Here is a 21,752-nt window from a genome sequence, read left to right on the forward strand (position 1 = left end):
CTTCTACAGGCCAGTCCAATATGTCAATCCACATCTGACATCCAGGCCAGCACAGTCCACTTTTAGTCTAGACACCACCAGAGGGTTGGTTGGCTTCACAGCCAATAACCTTGTCTCGGACGATGATGAAGTGGAATACTGCCTGTGGTGTGGCATCTACACGTCTATATAACCATCTATTGCTGCCTCATCCAAGCAGAGAAATCAACCTCCATGAGCTGCCTTGGTTTATAAACCGTAATCGAAAGGTCAGATATTTGCCAGCTAACACATTGTCAGTTAGAACTCTATGCGCATACCAAAATACTTTTGGTTGTGCCCCGTCGTCCGTCCAGAGAGGCAATGTCGTCTCTGAAGTGATAGGAGTGTCTCAGATGCTTGTGACAGTTGTGACAGAAGCCTTCAGAAGTCTGCCTGTGCCGTTGTCAAGACACTGTCAAGCTGACTGGGAGAACAAAGGCCTGATGTATGTCTCCGTGAGAACTGTGGTGCACAGCAGAACTCATTGTGAGATATTGTCTCAGCTAATCAGCTAATTAGAACATGTGTTTATTTTATGTCTGCAAACTTTTCAACACACTTTAAGAGTCTGTCAAATAAATAACCAATACTTCTATAACTTCATCACGGAAATGGTCAGTCTTAGTTGCATCTCCATCTCAGATGCATACGTTATATATAGGATGCAGAGAGCTTCATTTGCCAAATGAATTGAGTGAGTCCTGTAGTGAATATTCTGAGGCACAGGAGGGAATCACTTTCAACATATTGCTTGTGGACCTTGAACACTCCCCATTAATCCACCTTGTTTCCTCTAAATGATCTCCCCGAATGTGGATCCTCCAAACTTAGGTCAGTTGTTACTGTAAGTGATCTCTGTGACTCACTAATCTCAAAATGAGTTTGGTAAGAAACGTAATGTATGCCTCTGTTTGGTCATTTGAGCCTTGACTATATGAACAAGGCAGAATTAGGTAGAACTGGGAACCAAATCCATGAAGATTGTATGACGGCATCCAATCTGAAATCAACTGACAAATATCTAAGGAAGCCTCTGTAGGTTAAGAAAGCTGGGCAAATAGATGGCTACATTGATTGTGTTACAATTTCCAATGAGCTCACCTAAGCACTCATTCCTAAGGCTACTCAAGTAATGAACCTTCCAATTGCCGACCCAAACATTTTTCACAATGTTAATTGACACGACATCTTACTTGCTACTGAGGGCAGCATATGGTACTGTATAACAGGCAGGGGTACCAAACAAGCAAAAAACAAATGCTTGTTTTTATCTCAGAGGTAGGCAAATTCCTAATCCTATCCCTACTGTAATAAGGGTCAATAGCAATTGATTGAGGAGGGCACTTTCCCTCTCTCTCACGCTCTCTGCCTCTGTGTTTCAACCTGGAGGAAATCCATGACTGGCCTCCTGTCCGTACCTCCCACCCAAACACACTCTGCTCCCCACACCTCTCTGCCTATGAGTGGGCTGCAGTCCAAGGAGAGAGTGAGGGTACTGTAGGTAGTCACTAGATGTAATAGATGCTATCTTTATTGGAATGCTCCTGCCTCACTATACTGATACGGATAGATTGGTAATACTTTATATTAAGGTACCCTTTATAAGCTTTATAAACCCTATATAAAGGCCCTGGGTGTATAAAGGCCCTGTGTATAAAGTGTTAGCCTACCGATAGATCTAAAATCATGTCTATTGTTTCTCACATCTAATGTGGCGGGTTGTTGCAAGGTTCTGTACTGTAATGCTCAAAAAAGGTGTGTAAAATGAATACATTTCATTGTCTCTTGCTTTTTATCCAACAATACTATAAAGCGTTTTCTCAAGTATTGTAGACGGGTTTGGTCTTGAGAATCTGTACCTCCTTGCAACAATCTCTGATAGGCAGGGGATACATATTTAAGGTGCTTATGGTGTGTATAGCATGAGAAATGTTTCCATTGAGGGAATGGGTCTTGTAGCGAATCAGCGGTGGCTTGTATGCCTCTTTACCTTCGCTGCTATGAGAAGTGGAAGTGCAGTAGCAGGTTATGAGTGTCTCCAGAAGGATGTTGTTGTGTTTGCCACGAGCCATAAAGCCATTAAAAACCTCTTAATAAGACATGGCCTGCCTACAGCACATTACTTGAACTGTCAGTTCTTTTATGCTGCCTTTGATGGATACATTTACTCTTTGAAAGCATGGGAAAAACACAACACTGCTCTCAGCTCCCAGCCAGGAGTGCATGATGGGCTTATTTTAAGGCGTTGCTAATGTTGTACATTTTTTGAAGATAAATAACTGACTGAATGGACAGTGCAGATCAAACCTTTTTGCATGCGTTTTAGGGTAAAAGCCATTTGATTTGAATATGTTGCCCATCGCTAGTTCACTACCTGCTGCTTTCTGACTACTCTATAGAACTGTTCTTCATTGAACCCTGCCTCTCAATGAAATGCAAGAGATAAAAACACTTTAAAGATCCTTGAGTCTGGCAGGCAGGCAGAAAGAAAAGTCTATTTTCAAGCTGAAACATGTCTGCTTTTTGTCCATCTCAATAGAAAGAGCAAGTGGCATGTCATTGTGAAGATGCATTTGAATGAGGTAAGTTTTTTGGTCCCCATCACTCCACTAGAAAGACTGTCTTATATTATTGCCTCTAAATCCAGGGCTCTAATTTATAGCGGCCAGTGCCAAGAGACGGATTTATGGATTTTAATCAATTGTCTTATTTGGCATGCAGAAATGTCAGATAGTCATAGATATTCACTGCCAATTTTTTCCAACCCTTGCCCTGCTGGGAACTGGCAAAACCCAGATTAATAACTGTGGAAAGGGCCTGTAGTCCGCTGGGTTCAGGTTAATCCTACCTGAGACTGCTGAGTGAGAGTTGGCATCCTGATTAACTGAGGATTCACTTAATGGCTAGCTTAGCTCTGTAAACACCCTTCAGCAACTATTGTGTTTCCTTCCAAAATCCTGTTTCATCGCTGGTGGAATATACTGATATCTACACTACCATTCAAAAGTTTGGGATCATTTAGAAATGTCCTTGTTTTTGAAAGAAAAGCACATTTTTTGTCCATTAAAATACTATCAAATTGATCAGAAATACAGTGTAGACATTGTTAACGTTGTAAATGACTATTGAAGCTGGAAACTGCATATTCACTCCTGTGTTCCAATGTCATGTTGTGTTAGTTAATCCAAGTTTATCATTTTAAAAGGCTAATTGATCATTAGAAAACCCTTTTGCAATTATGCTAGCACAGCTGAAAACTGTTGTCCTGATTAAAGAAGCAATACAACTGTTCTTCTTTAGAATAGTTGAGAATCTGGAACATCAGCATTTGTGGGTTCGATAACAGGCTCCGAATGGCCAAAAACAAGTAACTTTCTTCTGAAACTCATCAGTCTATTCTTGTTCTGAGAAATGAAGGCTATTCCATGCGAGAAATTGCCAAGAAACTAAAGATCTCGTACAACGCTGTGTACTACTCCCTTCACAGAACAGAGCAAACTGGCTCTAACCAGAATAGAAAGAGGAGTGGGAGGCCCCGGTGCACAATTGAGCAAGAGGACAAGTACATTAGTGTCTAGTTTGATAAACAGGCGCCTCACAAGTCCTCAACTGGCAGATTTATTAAATAGTACCCGCAAAACACCAGTTTCAACGTCAACAATGAAGAGGCAACTCCAGGATGCTGGCCTTCTAGGCAGAGTTGCAAAGAAAAGGCCAAATCTCAGACTGGCCAATAAAAACAAAATATTAAGATGGGCAAAAGAACACAGACACTGGACCAAGGAACTCTGCCAAGAAGGCCAGCATCCCGGAGTCGCCTCTTCACTGTTGACGTTTCCAGCTACAGTACGTAGTCATTTACAACATTAACAATGTCTACACTGTATTTCTGATCAATTTGATGTTATTTTAATGGACAAAAAATGTGCTTTTCTTTCAAAAACAAGGACATTTCTAAGTGACCTTAAACTTTTGAACGGTAGTGTACATATATTAAACTGATAACTAAAAAGTATCTAACAAGACATACTTGGTCTCGCCTAACATTAAAAATGCATGTGGCATTTTTGTATGCAGTGATAGCAAGCTTATAGACTAGTTGCACAAATGTTTAAACCCAGAAAAGTTAACTCCATAGACAATTGAAAGGTTCGACAAGAGAAGCAAGTCAGCCCTTGCTGTCTCTGCCTGGCCGGTTCCACCCTCTCCACTGGGATTCTCTGCCTCAAACCCTATAACGGGGGCTGAGTCACTGGCTTACTGATGCTCTTCTATGCCGTCCCAAGGAGGGGTCCATCACTTGAGTGGGTTGAGTCACTGACGTGATTTTCCTGTCTGGATTGGCGCTCCCCTCGGGTTCGTGCTGTGGGGGAAATCTTTGTGGGCTATGCTCTGCCTTGTCTCAGGGTAGCAAGTTGGTGGTTTGAAGATATCCCTCTAGTGGTGTGGGGGCTTTGCTTTGACAAAGTGGGTGAGGTTATATCCTGTCTGGTTTGCCCTGTCCGGGGCTATTGTCGGACAGGGCCACAGTGTCTCCAGACCCCTCCTGTCTCAGCCTCCAGTATTTATGCTGCAATAGTTTATGTGTCGGGGGGCTAGGATCAGTCTGTTATATCTGGAGTATTTTTACTGTCTTGTCCAGTGTCCTGTGTGAACTTAAGTATGCTCCCTCTAACTCTCTCTTTCTCTCTTTCTCTATTTCTCTCTTCTCTTGGAGGACTTGAGCCTTAGGACCATGCCTCAGGACTACCTGGCCTGATGAATCCTTGCTGTCCCCTGTCCACCTGCTGTCCCCAGTCCACCCCATTCCACCTGCTGCTGCTCCAGTTTAAACTGTTCTGCCTGCAGCTATGGAACCCTGACCTGTTCACCGGATGTGCTACCTTGTCCCGCACCTGCTGTCTCTGACTATGAATGATCATGATCATGATCATGATCAACTGTCATTTACTCCTGAGGTGCTGACCTGTTGTACCCTCTACAACCACTGTGATTATTATTATTTGACCCTGCTGGTCATCTATGAATATTTGAACATCTTGGCCATGTACTGTTATAATCTCCACCTGATACAGCCAGAAGAGGACTGGTCACCCCTCAGAGCCTGGTTCCTCTCTAGGTTTCTTCAGAGGTTCCTGCCTTTCTGGAGAGTTTTTCCTAGCCACTGTGCTTCTACAGTACATCTGCATTGCTTGCTGTTTGGGGTTTTAGGCTGGGTTTCTGTATAGCACTTTGTTACATTGGCTGATGTAAAAAGGGCTTTATAAATCAATTTGATTGATTGATTGACTGTAAAATAAAGAGCTATATTAAGCCTTGCTGGACTAAAAATGATTTGCTTCAGTTCAGTAGACCCTCAACCGTGTTGGTTTTTCTCCAGCTGTAATGCATATAATACAGCACACTGCCACTGTCATCATTTCTATTGTTTTCCTAATTCAGCAAGCAAGTTGGCGAGAGTTATGGATTTTGCAACCAGTGTTGAATTCATTATTCCAGTTAGTAGTTTCTTTAATAAAAGCTGGTATCAAAAGGCTTCGATACTCAGATAGTCTTAAACTGCTAACAATGGCTCTTTCTGCTTGTAATTATCCTTCTAGCCATCCCAAAATATTGCCTAACGACTCACACTGAATTCTTCCGCTGCTCTATGTTCTCTACCTACTTCAGTCTGAGACTGCCATCATTAAAGTTGTTTGTGCTGATGTCAAAATTAGGGATGTGGTACAAAATAAAGTAATCAGCGATTTGATAATTTTTAACCAATCAGTGGAGCAATGCCAATGGCAAATTTTCTAAACGCTGCTTTATCCATGTGTGTTCTGACTCTGTCCCAACCCATTGGTATCTGGGACCATTCAGAACATTTAGAATGCGTCTGCATTCCAGAAATCGTTGGCGAGGTGCTCAGATCCAGACTCATTGCGAAGAAGAAACTAACGTCGTGGCGTGGCGTAGTGTTTGGCCTGAGCAAGGAGTTTGGGTAGCCAGGCAACCAAAAATATCCTTTATTTCTAAAAAAATAAATGTATCTTAAATTGAAAATCTAAATTTAATCGAAAGCGTTCCATAGGGATGCTGGCCCATGTTGACTCCAATGCTTCCCACAGTTTTGTCAAGTTGGCAGGTAGTGGATCTCTACTCCGAATAACTCGTTCCATCTCATCCCACAAATGTCCAATTGGATTGAGATCAGGTGACTGGGCAGGACACTGCAGTAAGCTGAATTCACTGTCACGTTCCTGGACAATCCTAGCTTTGTGACATGGGGCATTATTCTGCCGAAAAAATCAATTCGCAGATGGATACCCTCCTGCCATGAAGAGTTGCACCTGATTGACAATGATGTTCTAGATATCCTGTGGCATTCTAACATAGATCCACTTTCATCAAGGGGCCAAATGTGTGCCATGAAAACACACCCCTCACCATCACCCCACACCACCACCTGTAATGTTGACATGAGGCATGATGGATGCATGTACTCATGTGGTTTTCTCCTTACCCTAGTCCTCCCATCAGTTTGAAACAGCAGGAAAATGAATTAATCAGACCAGGCAATGTTTTTCCCATTCTCCAGTGTCCAGTGTTTTTGTTCTCTAGCCCACTGCAACCGCAGTGTCTTGTTTTTTGCTGAAAGAAGTGCAGCTCTGTAAGATCGTGGGCTGCCATACCCCATTCGTGTCAGCCCACTGTAGCCCATTTGTTGCTCTGCACAATTCGTGTCAGCCTCCTTAGTCCTCTTTCATCAATGATCCCTTTTCGATCAATGGCCTGCCGTTGGCCGGATGTTCTTTGGGTGGTGGACCATTCTTGATACACATGGAAAACAGTTGAGCATGAAAAACCCAGCAGTGTTGCAGTTCTTGATACACTCAAACCCCTGGCACCTACTACCCCGTTCAAAGGCACTTAAATCTTTTGTTTTGCCCATTCACCCTCTGAACGGCACACATACACAATCCACGGCTTCACCAGGTAAGTTGTACATTCAGTGTACTGTATTATACATAGTAATGTGTGTGTATTGAGGCACGAGGCACGAGGCATTATCATTATCTAAAAATATATTTTTTCACTAGCGTGAGAAGTTTTCACATTGTTTGGCTTTTCCTTTTCGTTTTGTTTTGCATTGAAGTTGAACTTGATGTTCTGTAGTCAAGGTTTTCAAACTCCAGTTATGGACTAGAATTCAGAGCGAGAATATGTATGGGTACAATGTTGGAAGCAAAGGTTTCCTTTATATTGTTTGAGAAAACTGCTTAGAAATACATAAAAAAATGGTTTCAAGCACATTTTTCAAAGAAAAGGGAGAAAATAGGTTTCCTGTGGCAGGTGATAAACGAGGACTGTGAGGCAATCCATCTGCTGCATCAACAAATTGGAAATGGGATCTCAAAAAGATTACAAATGACAAGATATCAGCAATGATTCACACAGAGAGACCAGCCACAAGTAGTACTGTAGAGGCTCTCTCCTTCTCCTTACAGTGGTAGTACCGCTGGCAACGTGACAATTTCCCCCCAAAATGTCAGCATCATATCATGTCTAATATCTTTCCAGTCAATAACCTAAAGTGTTTAATGCGTGTTCAGTGTTATGTTTCATTTATAAATAGTTTGAAGTGTAATTCATTTTGCATTCGAAATAATATGCGATTCTGTTTGGTGAAAATTATGATTATACTGTAGCAGAGCTTTCAAAATGATTGGGAACCAATAGGTCCTAATATTCTGAGGACCGAACCCAACATTGGGCAGGTTGGGTTGAATATAGATCCTGCAACCCTTACTCAAGCTGAGGAAATTATTGTTATACTGAAAAACAGTTCTATAAAAATAGTGTAGCGCATAGCAATTTCTATCATATGATCACCATACAGTACAAGCAAGCATGTCCAAGTAATATTGCCATAGTAAAGCCATAATGCATTCCACAGATAATACACCACGGAAAGCCTATTATTTATTTATCTAGCTACCTTTACTTTGACCATGTAGGCCATTGAGAGAATTTGTCTTACAACAACCATCTCAATATTGTACAGTTTTAGTACAGTATGTCTTATGGTTTGATACACTGCAGGACAGCCAGGAGAGGCTCTGACAAGCTCAATAAGGCAAGGAAGCATTTTGAATGATTTAAAATCGCTTTCTCTCACAACCACATAAAACTGAATTACCTGAAACAGGATTATCTGTATCGTTCTCCTCCTCCAGGACTGAGACAGCAGAGAAATACTAAACAGTGTCTGTGTGTGTGCGTGTGTGTGAGTGCATGCCTGTGTGTGTGCGCTCATGTGCCAGGGTGCATGTTTGATACTGTTCTCCTATGGGACTGGGACAGCAGAGAAATATTAAACTCTGTGTGTGTGTGTGTGTGTGTGTGTGTGTGTGTGTGTGTGTGTGTGTGTGTGTGTGTGTGTGTGTGTGTGTGTGTGTGTGTGTGTACGTGTACGTGCCGATGTGTGTGTTTGTGGTACAATAGTACAACGTGGAGGGATTCCCAATGTAGCCATGGGACTTGTAATCTCTTTTCTCTTAGGAACACTGAGATAGGTATCATCAGCACCATGGCATGTTAAGATCTAACCCTGCAGCCATCCTCAGTGTATTTAATAAAACGGCACAGCTGTCGAAGAGGGAGGGAAAATGAAAAAAAAAAGTGCATTTGCAATTCCTTACAGCTGACAACACAACTTGCAAAGGCTGTCACTTTATCTCCCAGTAGGTAAGCAAAGGCCCTGAGGAAGAGACAAGGCGAGGAAAGCAAATGAGGATGGTTTCTCTTTTCATGTTGAGACAAGCATCCTGCTCGCTACTTTGTGTATCCCTGCAGCAGAGTGTTGGTGTGGTGTGTTTGTTCTTTACCCCGACTGACAGAGAGCTCATGGCCAGGGTGTGTGTGTTCGCCTTTAACACCTCTCTCTGTGTGTTGATAGGTGCAGGATTAGACATTGGCACAAGAGGACCACTGCTTACGCTCAAGTTAAGACAACATCAACCATAAAGATATGCTTTATTATTAAGTATTCATGGTTTGGACTTCAGCATTCATATTGTGTTGACATGTATTGCTTTTTAAGTGCATCCCTCAGGTATACAGAAATGGGATTAAAGTGAAAGAGTACTGGTTTGTTATAAAGATACTGTACTAGTATACACATTTTGAGCTTTTGTTGACCAGTTTTCTATAATCTTCAATTAAACCTCCAATTTCCTCAACTGGTTGAAAAAGTGAGTTATCCCTTGGTGCATGCTGCAGAGCATTGTGGGGCTCAAGAGACCAAGAGTAATTGTCTGACTGACTTGGCAACACTTCATTTTTTAAACTCGTGATCACAAAGATACAGCCAGGGCTTAGCAGTGAGTCGGTAATATCGTACTGTGGAGATTCATGTATTCTTTCCACACAACAGTAGATGAGGATTTTTTTATGTGTGGCGGGCGATAGTGGGATCAGAGACTCTAGTCTAGATCCCTCTGGGATATTGCATCTTTAATGTCTTACTGAAATACTTAGAGGAACTGTTGTTATTGTGGTGGAGCAGCAAAGATGAGATGGAGGTGAAGTACCAGCCACTGGAAGCCTTTGATCTCTGATTTCTAACCAATGGGGATTAGTGGCCCCATCATAGTGAAGGCTTCAGGCATGACTACGTACGGTGGTGACAGTAACACACACACACACACACACACACACACACACACACACAGCCCCTTAGGCTGATGGGTTGTCATCCCAGGATAAGGTAGACCTGGTGGTCTAACAGCTGCCTGTTAATTAGTTAGACCTGGAGATATTTCGGGAAGGATTTCATGCCCCTGGTACAGATAGTGGTGATTCATGATCAATCTTTCATTATCAATCTAACCCAATATACCCCAACATAACCCTGGCTTGATCAATAATGGATGATTGGGAATGGATTGGTTTCACTTTCTACACTTTCAACTTTCTACACGGCTTCAAAAGGCCTGTTTCCAAACTTCTATAGGTATATTAAAATATCTTATTAATCATAACCAGTCAAATCTTACTAGGTGAAAGTCAGGATGAAACAAAGCTTTATGAGTCAGCCAATGCTAGCAATGTCCATTATTTTGTTGTTAACATTCTTGTGTTGAAGTGTTTGATATTTATGAAAGTCAACTCAATGTTCAACTTGTCTCTGAGCATATTTACACATCCTATTTTCTCTTCTCCTTGCAGCGTGTTATTTTCTCCACCTATCTGAGTTGACAGGTAACTTATCTTCAGTTGATCTTTACAAGGTGATGCTGAAAACCTCTCACGGACAGATTTCCATTTACCAGAGTGGAAGATAAGAGGCATAAACAGTAGTGGAAGATGCATACTGGAGGCTTGTACTTTGATATCATCCTTAGACCCTCAAAATTCCATGTTGCACCGTCCAAACAAAATCACTGTATCACTGAAACCTTTATTTGTTTATGATTGAATTCAATCCTAACCATGTAAAAGGATTGATGTCTTCCTCTGGTTTGGCATCTAACTCAAACAGGCACAAACAAGAAAACACATCTATCCCGTCTTGATTCCGGTAGTTATTTCATCATTTCTCTGACACCTTGTGGTATTATGTTCTTGTGTTATGTTGCTCCGTCATTTCATCCTGCCTTCATCTCTGACTCTTTCTCGTTGCACAAAGGCAGAGAGAAGACATTTCTTATACTTTCAAGAAAGGCAGAACAATAACTGTCAGTTCTGGCCCACAAAAAACAGTCTCCTCTGAAAGAGGGAGATGAAAGGAGAAAATGACTTACGAGAGAGGGTGACGGAGACAAGACTGTTTCAAAAGGCTGGTTGGGTTGGAACAGAACAGTGCTGTATCCTAAGAGGGAAGAAGAAGCCACAGCACTGACAGATTATTTGATGCTTTGCATAAGTGGGATTCACTGTCAGGTTAGGAAAGAAAAAGCAGATACAAAAACATGGGTTCATTGGAATGAAGTTGGGTCTGAATCATTAGCAGTCGTTGGCTTATAGGGATTCCCAAATGCTTTAATGACAGCAATACTGCTGCAGGACCCAAGGGACAGAACTCAGTCCTCGAGTTAATAAAGAACATGCATCCTCTCGAAAGACACCTTGTGGATCACACATTCAATATTTTGTGTTATTGTGTTATTGTGTTATTTTAAACTTGGACAGAACAAATGTTCCTCACAACAACATTTGCACGAATGGAAAACAATACTGAAACATATATTTTGACATATTTTAAATATATGGTCTGAAACAATAGATCACAAGAGAAGTAGTTCCTTTAAAAGCAGACCGTCACCATGGTGCCCAGCATGCCTGCAGCCTCTGACCTGGTGGGACAAATATGAAATTAAATTCTCCTGAATCATAGCGGCATGAACAAAGTGAGTCTTCAGCAGCATTTAAATGGACTGTGCCTGAGTCCCAAATGGCACCATATTCCCTATATACTATGAGCCCTGCACTAAGTAGGGTGCCATTTGGGATCCAGGCTGTGTTATGCTTTACTGTCCCTCCATTAAACAGGGAACCATTTGGTTGGTCATTATTCATGTTGTACCCCCTGAGCCCTCTGTATCTGCTGCAGCAGCTGGTCCCACAGCCTCTCCTCTGACAGATAGGAACAATGATAGCAGCTCAGAATTATGTTCTTGATCTGTATCTTGTCTACCTTTTATCAAAGCACTAGGTAACATTCTTAGCAGATGGCATGTTTCTTTCATTGCAATATAAGCCAAAATGTGACTTCTTGCTCACTCTGCACTATTGAGGCTACTGAGGACTGACGGGGTACTTATTTTATTCAGAAATATTGCATTTCCCTTGTAATTTGCAGAGAAGAAACTTCTCCAAATATTACTTTGTTAAGCTGTATTTATTTTTTAAACAATGTGATCAGGTAGTAATGGCACGCGTCCTTATGTGAAAAAGGCCTAAGGACTGAGGAGTAATGGAGATCTTCAAACCTTTTAGGTCGCAGGTACTGAAAATGAGCAGTGGCCAATGATCCTGAAAGACAAGGCAATTTGCCAAGTGCTACTGGAGTAATGATAATTGAATCGGAATGTTGCAATACAGAGATTTACAAGGTAGAGAGGGGCAGAGCGCCTGTGGAGGCTGGCTACTGGTACAGTGTGCATGTCGGGATGTTTGCACATTAACCTGTACAAATAGGGGTTACCAATTCACTTCCCAGGGCCTGGCTGAGCCTGTCTGGGCCTCTCTGTGGTGCGGCTAGCTAGAGCCTGCCCGAGCTCTGTAGCAACCCAGCTCACCCAGCTCCATCAGTGATTCAGAACCGTACACACAGACACCTCTTTATTCAGCAGTTCAGGTCTGGACCGATATACTGTGTGAAATAAAGGAGGACAGCTAGAGAGATTTCAAGAGAAAGATGGAGTTAAACAGACGCTATGAGAATAGGGAGCAGCAGAATCGCAGCATCCCTCTGGTGCTCTGCCCCCCCTATGTTTTCCATTATGACACAGGACATTGGGTATTAAGTGACTCTGACAGTTAGTATACTGTAGATTATTCTGGAAAGCCCTAGTACAGTATGTTTAACAGGAAGTTTGACCTACTGACGGATCCAGGTAGTCACTAGTCCCCCAAGGCTCACTTGTCTTTGTAGAGAGAAAGTCCTCTACGGGACCTACAGTATATAAACACAATGTTCAGTACTGGGAGGAATAGAGAAGAGAAGGGAGAAGTGAGGAGTAGGGAGGAGAAGTGAGGAGTAGGGAGGAGAAGTGAGGAGTAGGGGAGAGAAGGGAGGAGTAGGGAGGAGAATAGAGGAGATGCTAAAAGGCTTTAGGCCTCTTTTCCAGATAAGCTGAGTTTATAAAGATATGCAGAGCGTCGCCTCAGAGTTACAACAAGAATGCTCTTCCCCGAGGGCGCCGGGAGACACTGTGATCTAGCATGGCACATGGGAGGTTAGGAACATCAATGGTGCTCTCATATATAATGCAGCAGGTGGTGTAATAGCTTGTGTAACCCCTCTTTAAGAACCACTCAGGGTAATGTCAGCTGAATGAGAAATGAAAGCAGATCGAAAGGAGAGCAAAGTGTTGAATAGAACATTTTTACAAAAACTTCTATTCCCAATAGATGTCAGATGAAATATTAACTCCTCAAGGAATGATTTGCCTTTCTTTGATGTTGATTAGAGGTAGCCTTGTAACATTATTTATTTCTAACAATGACCTTGTCCTGGCGTTGTGCTGTATCCCAGCCTTTGTATTCCTTAAAACCTGAAGGCTTGAAGTGTGCTGTGCCTGAATTTGAGAGCAATCCATCTTTGTGCCTTTTTGTCTAATATAAAACCTTACTGCAGGTCATTCAGAAGGTCACTCATCATTACACACTGAAAGTATGCTACTGCAACATCTCCGCTATCTCCTTAATAGAGCATGAGTAGGGCATCTACAGATTGAATGCTTAGCAGAAAAATAGGATTGTGCGTTATGTTAGGGAAAGGTTAATGTATTTTTTGACCTACTCTAGCAGTAACACTGTGTAGCTTTCAGCATCTTAAACCTACACTGTCTTTTTATCCTGCTGTATGACCCTCATTGATGAGCTCATTAGACAGTAAATACACTCAAGAGTCAGAGTAATAGGCCAATTTCACAAAAAACACAAGAACAGCTCAGGGTTTTGATTATATTTACTGTTGAACAGACACTGATGTAGGTTTCCATTTGCATCATAAACATTCATCCTATATGAACACTTATGAAAACAATGGCGCTACATGTGAAATTTCACTGTTAATACACTGTTACACAGGTACGACAACAAATAACGGAATTCTCAATTTGCAAATGTCCAGACATGCTATTCCACATGAGCTTTTATCATACATGCTCCTTGTCCTGACATTTCAATCAAGCCAGCCAGTCTACTATCTGTTCTCAGTGAGAATTAAGGTGAAAAGTGCTATTGGCCGTCAACAGACAGGAGTTATTGCATGGTTCGGCTTGATGGTAATGTTATGTTAATACCAAGGTGAAAGCAAATGCTGTTGATATAAAGGGAGACTCAGTATATTTGTTATTGGAATGGCTGCTTAAAATGTGTGACAACATTTGTGTTTTCATTAATGCCTGTGATGATACTCAGCTTGTGTTCCTCTACGATATGTGGTGAGGAGTGGTGAGGAGTCCTCTACTGTATAGACTCTCTCTAGTCATCCCTCTTCACTGTATTCACTGCAACTTTATGAGAAAAGTCATCTTTTTAAACCTCTCTCTACATCATTAAGACAAAACCTGATTCTGTGCATAATTGGAGCATTTTTCATATCTTCTCTTGTATCATCTCCAGCCTGCGCCATAAAAAGAAGGCTTTGGATGGAAGGGATATTTAGCTTTATGACTATAGTCTCTGAAAGAACAGAAGTTAAGGGGGAATGTATATGGCGAAGAACAAAATCCAAGGTTTTACCCAAGGTTTTTTGCTTTTGGGTGTACAATGAAATTGAAATGGCTTTCTTTGTGAATTATCTGCCTGCCCACATCATGTTCAGAAATAGACACTTATTGCTTGTCATTGGCATCCCAAAGCTGCAGATGCTTACTGAGTGTCCTGTCAGAGGGTTTTGTCAGAGGGGTATACCCAAATGTGTATATGTAAAGTACAATTCGTAAATGTTTTATATTGAAACAGCCAGTTTTCTAGGGTTCGTGATCATCAACTTTGAACAGAATTGCTTTATGCCTCAGTGAGTTTTTGATCATGCCAGCTAGCAGGGGGTCGGCCCGGGAGAACCAATTCACATTCAATTTCCCAAGAAAATGACCAGTTTCAATAAAACTGACACTATTGTTCACTGGTCATCTGCCTTAGCAGGTACACTACTCATTTTTATACTACTAGTCATTACAGGGTATAGCTTAAAATGGCAATGTGCCATAGTAGCCCCAAACTAATTTCATGACTTGTCAACGTGCTCCCAGCTCCCATAATGCCTCCTCACTTCCACCCATTCAGCGGTAGGCGGCCCAAAGGACGGATTGTGAGCCTCTACGCCGTCAGTTCTCATTACAGTCAAGTCAGGAGGATGACCAATAAGTGCATCCAGGGCAGAAATGTGTGTTAAAACACCTTGCCCTTGAACAATAAATTGAAATAGTCGTTGCTGTTGCCCCCGAGCCTTTGATCCTCATCCTCCTCTTTGTCGCTTCTAATTGAGAGGCGTCCTAATTGAGGCCCGACAACAGGCCTTGATAAAACACATCTGTCTCCAAACACTGTGGCCCCATTGCAATTGCAGAAACCTAAAAGCCAGAGGAAAACGTCCTATGAATATCGAATCTCTATCCAACTTCAACAAATGCAGCCCATAGTCTCAATGCCCCTGATTCCTGAGCTGGAGCGCAGGGCAATGGGGGCATGTTGGTGTATCTCCGTTGCTGTGGCATAGAGGAGCAGGCCTATTATACAAGTCCCTGTGTGTGTGGTTGAGAGTGAGTCAGAGAGCCATTCCGGGCCATTAATTGAATATGTCATTTTGACTTTAGGACTGCATGTACCACGTTTTCACTTTAATCAAAGGGACCCTGCACTACTTAATGAGTGTGAAAATAATGTTCCAGTTGGGTTTGTCCATTTGATTTATTTCTCATCTTTCTGGTTCTCATTTATTTGGTGGATTTGCTGGTTAAATGGCTTGCGTCGTGTCAAACGGGATCTTTTCGCATGAGGAGAGGAACATTTCCCCATTCTCTACAGGTGGGGGGAGGTTTAACAATGTACCCGTTCCCAAGGCCAAAGCCGTATATATAAAGGTATAGCAGGCAAGCCTGTTATGTTACAGTACGTCACACAGCATATTTGAACATGCAGGATCTCCCAATCCCTGGATGACTTACACAGCTCTTTAGTTGTATAATGACTATTTCAGTTCAGCATCAGCACACATGCACCACATCTGTTGTGTGCTCTCACCTTGAGGTTGTAGCGTGGTCATAAGTAACCTTCAAAGATTTGTAGTAAAGACAAAGAACCAAAGATCATACCTGTGGTTGGTTTCAAAGATGTAGTCAAGGGGAATTGCCCTGATTTGTGATACATAACAAGGAAATAACATGAAAGGTTGACTTCCCTTTCACTTCACAACGGGGCATTCGTCAACAACAAAAAATAACAAGACAATTTTCAGTATCTGTCACATCGTGTATGTAGGTGGCAGGGAAGTCAAGCTTAACTCTCTCTACCTGCCTGTTACTCTCGGGGTGAAAACCTGAGGTAAGGCTGACCGAGACCCCAAGACGTTCCATGAACGCCTTCCAGACCCTTGACGTAAATTGGGGACCCCGATCAGACACTATATCCTCAGGCACCCCGTAGGGCACCCCGTAGTGCCGGAAGACGTGTGTAAACAGGGCCGTAGGGAGACCGGGCAAAGGGAGGAGACGACAGGACTTCGGGCAGAAGTCGTTACAGTTTCAGATACAAACTTTTGAAAAGGCTGCATGTATTCAGCCTATGTAGGCTTCTTGGCATGCTGTGTTTGACCTCCTACAGATACATCTTTGAGACATAACCTTACATACTGTCCTGATTTGTGTCCTTGTACAAAGTCATTTTTTCTCCATGAACTGATACTAAGTGTGTGTCGTATAGTGTACGTCTCACATTTTTATTCTGCTGATTGAGCTTTGATAAAATCCCTCCATCTAGTCTAACAGAGATGGAAAAATGTAATCGCAGATAATCACTTTCTGACCATAGGCTTTTCTAGACAGGAATCAGTCCCTCAATGTGATTCATTCTGTAGTTTGTTCCTGTCCTCAAGCCCAGTTGCTGAAGAGAGAGGATTACAGTGGAAAGAAAAATCACTAAAGCCAGGCTCTATTGAATCCATATCAACATGTTCTATGTGCTCAATATTTCAACATCCCTCCCCTGTGAGAAAGAACAAATATTTGGTGTTGTGTGCAGAAATACGTATATTTAAGGATCCGAAAAACATCCCATAAGCATCCAGTTATTTTCCAAGGCAATTATTCTTTCACAATAGATCAAATACTCCTTTCCATTTCTCTCTCTCCTCTATAGATCCTATCAGAAGTCTGCCGGAAGTTACTGTGGTGTCAGGAGAGCCCTAGCTAGGCCCATGGTTCTAACGCCGTGGTGTTTCACCATGGCCCCTGCACGTGGCTGGCTGCTGGGCCTGGCTCTGGCTTTACTCCTTCTGGGGTCCCAGCCTGCTCCATCCCTATCCGGTGAGGAGCAGAAGCTGGTCCGGACCACCAGGGTCAGACGACAGGCCCCTCCAGGTGGCCCCACCAGCCCACTTAACAACCAGACAGTCAAGGAGCAGCCCATGGTCTTCAACCATGTGTACAACATCAATGTTCCCCTGGAGTCTCTGTGCTCTGTGGATCTTGAATCAGCAGCGGCTCCACCCAGTCAGGCCTCCAGGGGAGCAATGTCCAGTGGGGGTGGGGAGGACCCCACAGAGTTCACAGAGCAGACAGTGGACACAGACAGCCAGGTCACCTTCACCCACCGCATCAACATCCCCAAACAGGCCTGTGCCTGTCCTGCAGCCAACAGCATGCAGCAGCTGGCCACCCGCATCGAGATGCTGGAGAGAGAGGTGTCGCTGCTCAGAGTCCAGTGCAGCTCTGGCAACTGTGGCTGTGAGGAGAGTTCAGCCATGGGTAAGTAGGGAATAATAGTACAGCTTGACACTGTTATTAGAGTTACTGTACCCTGGTCATAGGCTACTTTGAGGCCAATGTGGAATGTTAGGTTTTTATTTATTCAGTTACTGAGCATCTTGGTTCAAGTAGATAGCACAAGGATATAAAGCCTGGGGGTTTGCGATTTGTTATTTTATTTGGATCCTCATTAGCTGTTCTAAAAGCAGCGGATACTTTTCCTGGGGTCCACACAACACATAAAACATGACACAATAGACAACATCAATAGACAAGAAGAGCTCAAGGACAGAGCTACATTAATCTAAAAGAAGAGTATAGAAATGATAAAGGTCCTGTAATCACAAAATACTAAGACAGAGAGACCTATAACATATGCCTACATTCAGTCATATACAGTATATCAATTTCATTATTACATACAGTACCAGTCAAAAGTTTAGACACCTACTCATTTCAGGGTTTTTCTTTATTTTTTATTTTTCTACATTGTAGAATAACAGTGAAGACATCAACATTTTGAAATAACACAAACAGTATGGAATCATGTACTAACCAAAAAAGTCTAAATATATTTGAGATTTGAGATTCTTTAAAGTAGCCACCCTTTGCCTTGGTGACAGCTTTGCACACTCTTAGCATTCTCTCAACCAGCTGCATGAGGTAGTCAGCTGGAATGCATTTAAATTAACAGGTGTGCTGTCGTGGTGATTTCCTGTATTGCTAAACATTGAGATGGCAAACCACACACAAGTCAGAGTTATATTATAGTCCATCTTTAATTATATGAGTTTCACCTTAGCCCTTTTTGACTCTCAGATCAATTCAGTGTCTATAAAATAATTATCTGAGAGTGCTTACAAAACAGTTCTTAGTGTCATTTATAGCCAAGACACACCAATCTCAACTCACATGACGAAACCCAGATCTCAGGAACAGTTCACAAAGAACCTTTTACTTGAAAGAGGAGTATCCAATAGCTAGCTAGCATTAGCTATAAATTATCGTTCAGTTTGGTCTCCTAAAAGAAGTTCTTATCTCGTTCATGGTACAACATAGTACCAAACCATTACCTCATCCAATGGCATATATCAATTGTCAATTCTAGATACTCCCATCTCAAATACACCCCCCCCTGGACAAGATCAGAAAAGACAGTGAGCCTCTTAGGTCATGTACTAGATCAAGATAAAGGCAACCTCAGAGGGGACATACAATAGTTCCAGACACTGCCATACTCCTCCCCCCAATGGGAAAAGTAGGGAGTGACTGGTGTACAGACATTGTGGAGCCCTTCACATGGTTTGACAGATACATTGACATATGAAGACAAGCCTGACCTCTCCCCTCTCTGGGCCCCAAGTGACTAAGCCCTAGCAGAGAAGGGATAACTGCAAACTGCCAACAGTATTATTCAAAAGAAGACATCCCAATGACAAATATCTCACATAAGCATTATTATGTAAATTAAACATCCTATTTATCAATGTTACCTAACTAATTCTGATTCAGCCACGACAGTGCCTTGTTAAAAGTTAATTTGGGGAATTTCTTTCCTTCTTAATGCATTTGAGCCTGTCAGTTGTGTTGTGACAAGGTAGGGGAGGTATACAGAAGATAGTCCTATTTGGAAAAAGACCAAGTGGAAAAAGTCCATATTATGGCAAGAATAGCTCAAATATGCAAAGAGAAACGACAGTCCATCATTACATTAAGACATGAAGGTCAGGCAATTCGTGAAATGTCAAGAGCTTTTTAAGTTTCTTCAAGTGCAGTCGCAAGTGCTATGATGAAACTGTCTCTCATGAGGACCGCCACAGGAAAGGAAGACCCAGTGTTACCTCTGCTGCAGAGGATAAGTTCATTAGAGTTAACTGCACCTCAGATTGCAGCCCAAATAAATGCTTCACAGAGTTCAAGTAACAGACACATCAAGTAACAGAATAGTCAACTCTTCAGAGGAGACTGTGTGAATCAGGCCTTCATGGTCGAATTGCTGCAAAGAAATCACTACTAAAGGACACCAATAATAATAAGAGAATTGCTTGGGCCAAGAAACACGATCAATGGACATTAGACCGGTTGAAATCTGCCCTTGGTCTGACGAGTCCAAATGTGAGATTTTTGGTTCTAACCGCTGTGTCTTTGTGAGACGCAGAGTAGGTTAACGGATGATCTCCACATGTGTGATTCTCACCTTGAAAGATGGAGGAGGACGTGTGATGGTGTGGGGGTGCTTTGCTTCTGACACTGTCTGTGATTTATTTAGAATTCAAGGCACACTTAACCAGCATGGCAACCCCAGCAATCTGCAGAGATACACCTTCCCATCTGGTTTGCTCTTAGTGGGAATTTGATTTTCAACAGGACAACAATCCAAAATACACCTCCAGGCTGTGTAAGGGCTATTTTAGCTAGGAGAGTGATGGAGTGCTGCATCAGATGACCTGGCCTCCACAATCACCCAACCTCAACCCAATTGATATGGTTTGGGATGAGTTGGACCATAGAGTGAAGGAAAAGCAGCCAACAAGTACTCAGCTTATGTGGGAACTCCTTCAAGACTGTTGGAAAAGCATTCCAGGTGAAGCTGGTTGAGGGAATTCCAAGAGTGTGCAAAGCTGTCATTAAGGCAAATGGTGGCTACTTTGAAGAATATCACATATAACATTGTTTAACACTTTTTTGGTTACTATATGATTCCATATATGTTATTTCATAGTTATAATGTCATCACAATTATTATACAATGTAGAAAATAGCTAAAATAAAGAAAAACCTTTGAATGAGTAGGTGTGTCCAAACTTTTAACTGGTACTTTACATACATATCAATTGACATAGGCTATACATACAAGTTATTTAGGTCAGATAGCGGAGGGGCGTCCTGCCGTGAAGTGTTGTTTAAAAAGAAAAGTTTGCAAATCCGGCTGTTTGCTTGTGTAATTTGAAATGGGAGTTCCATGTAACCACGACTCTATGAAATTCTGTGTGTTGCCTTAAATTTGTTTTGGACTTGATGACTGTGAAAACACCCCTGGTGGTATGTCAGTTCAGTCACATCATTTCTACATGTACAATATGTCTGCTAATCAGATGTGCAGCCTGGCGTATTTTCCACTCCCTTTGCCTCATTTTTCTCAACAAAACAGTTTTTGAATTCCTTATCTATCCAGGGGTCTTAACAGTTAACAGTCACCCTGCAAACAGTAATGAGTCATTAGCACGTTCCTGGGACGTCACAAAATGGTCACCTAAAGTTGTCAGAACGTTGCCATGGTCCCCTGAAGTTTTTGTCTCGTTCCTTATTGGCCCTGGGATTTTCATAGGATGCTGTGCCGTGGTCCCCTGAACATTCTTAGGACGTTGTGTCATGGTTCCCTGGATGTTTTTGTCTAGATCCCATTTTGTCCCAGGGACATCACCTGGTGGTTAGAAAGATATTTTCCAGGTTGGGGCATATTGAAAAGGCAGTATCAAGTGATTATATCAAATGTTGTTGTTGATAAAAGAGTGTACCACTTACCTTAAAACCCACATACCATTATGGTTTGGGACACCTGGGACCATCAGGTGACAAAATCCTCCAGGGGACCATGACACAATGTGCCAAGAATGCTCAGGAGACCTTCGGGGGACCATGACACAAAGTCCAAAGAACATCGTAAAAACATCTTGGGGGATGTCCCCGGGACAACCGGGAACTGACAAAACAGCAAGAATGTTCAAGGGACCATCACACATCGTCCAAATAAATGTCCTAAAAAGGTCCCCGGGACAAACAGGGAACTATAAAAAGGTCCCCCAGAGAATGTTCCCTTCGCACCATCACGTGGGACCATCACGTGACATCTGAAAGACTAGTAAAATGAAAGTCTTGAGAACGTCCTAATAAGGTCCTGACATGGTCCTGACAGGGAACTAGACAAAGGTCCCCCAGGGAACAATCCCTTGGGACCATCAAGCAACGTTCTTAGAATGTTTAAGAACGTCAATGGGATGACGTCGCACCAAAACCATTAAGGGACCTTATAGAAACATCACCGAAAGT

General features: G+C 42.3%; 1 protein-coding gene across 3 annotated transcripts in view; it reads left to right on the forward strand.

The window, feature by feature from the left end:
* LOC139386940 (tenascin-R-like) overlaps positions 1-21,752 on the forward strand; it is a 118,670-nt gene that overhangs the window by 47,014 nt on the left and 49,904 nt on the right. For all 3 annotated transcript variants that reach the window (XM_071132838.1, XM_071132840.1, XM_071132841.1), the window contains exon 2: positions 17,095-17,702. In XM_071132838.1, coding sequence (XP_070988939.1) covers positions 17,153-17,702 — 550 coding nt within the window. In that variant the 5' untranslated portion in view covers positions 17,095-17,152. The remainder of the gene's footprint in view (positions 1-17,094; positions 17,703-21,752) is intronic.

Source organism: Oncorhynchus clarkii, chromosome 28, assembly GCF_045791955.1.
Source record: "Oncorhynchus clarkii lewisi isolate Uvic-CL-2024 chromosome 28, UVic_Ocla_1.0, whole genome shotgun sequence".
In the NCBI taxonomy this organism is placed as follows: domain Eukaryota; kingdom Metazoa; phylum Chordata; class Actinopteri; order Salmoniformes; family Salmonidae; genus Oncorhynchus; species Oncorhynchus clarkii.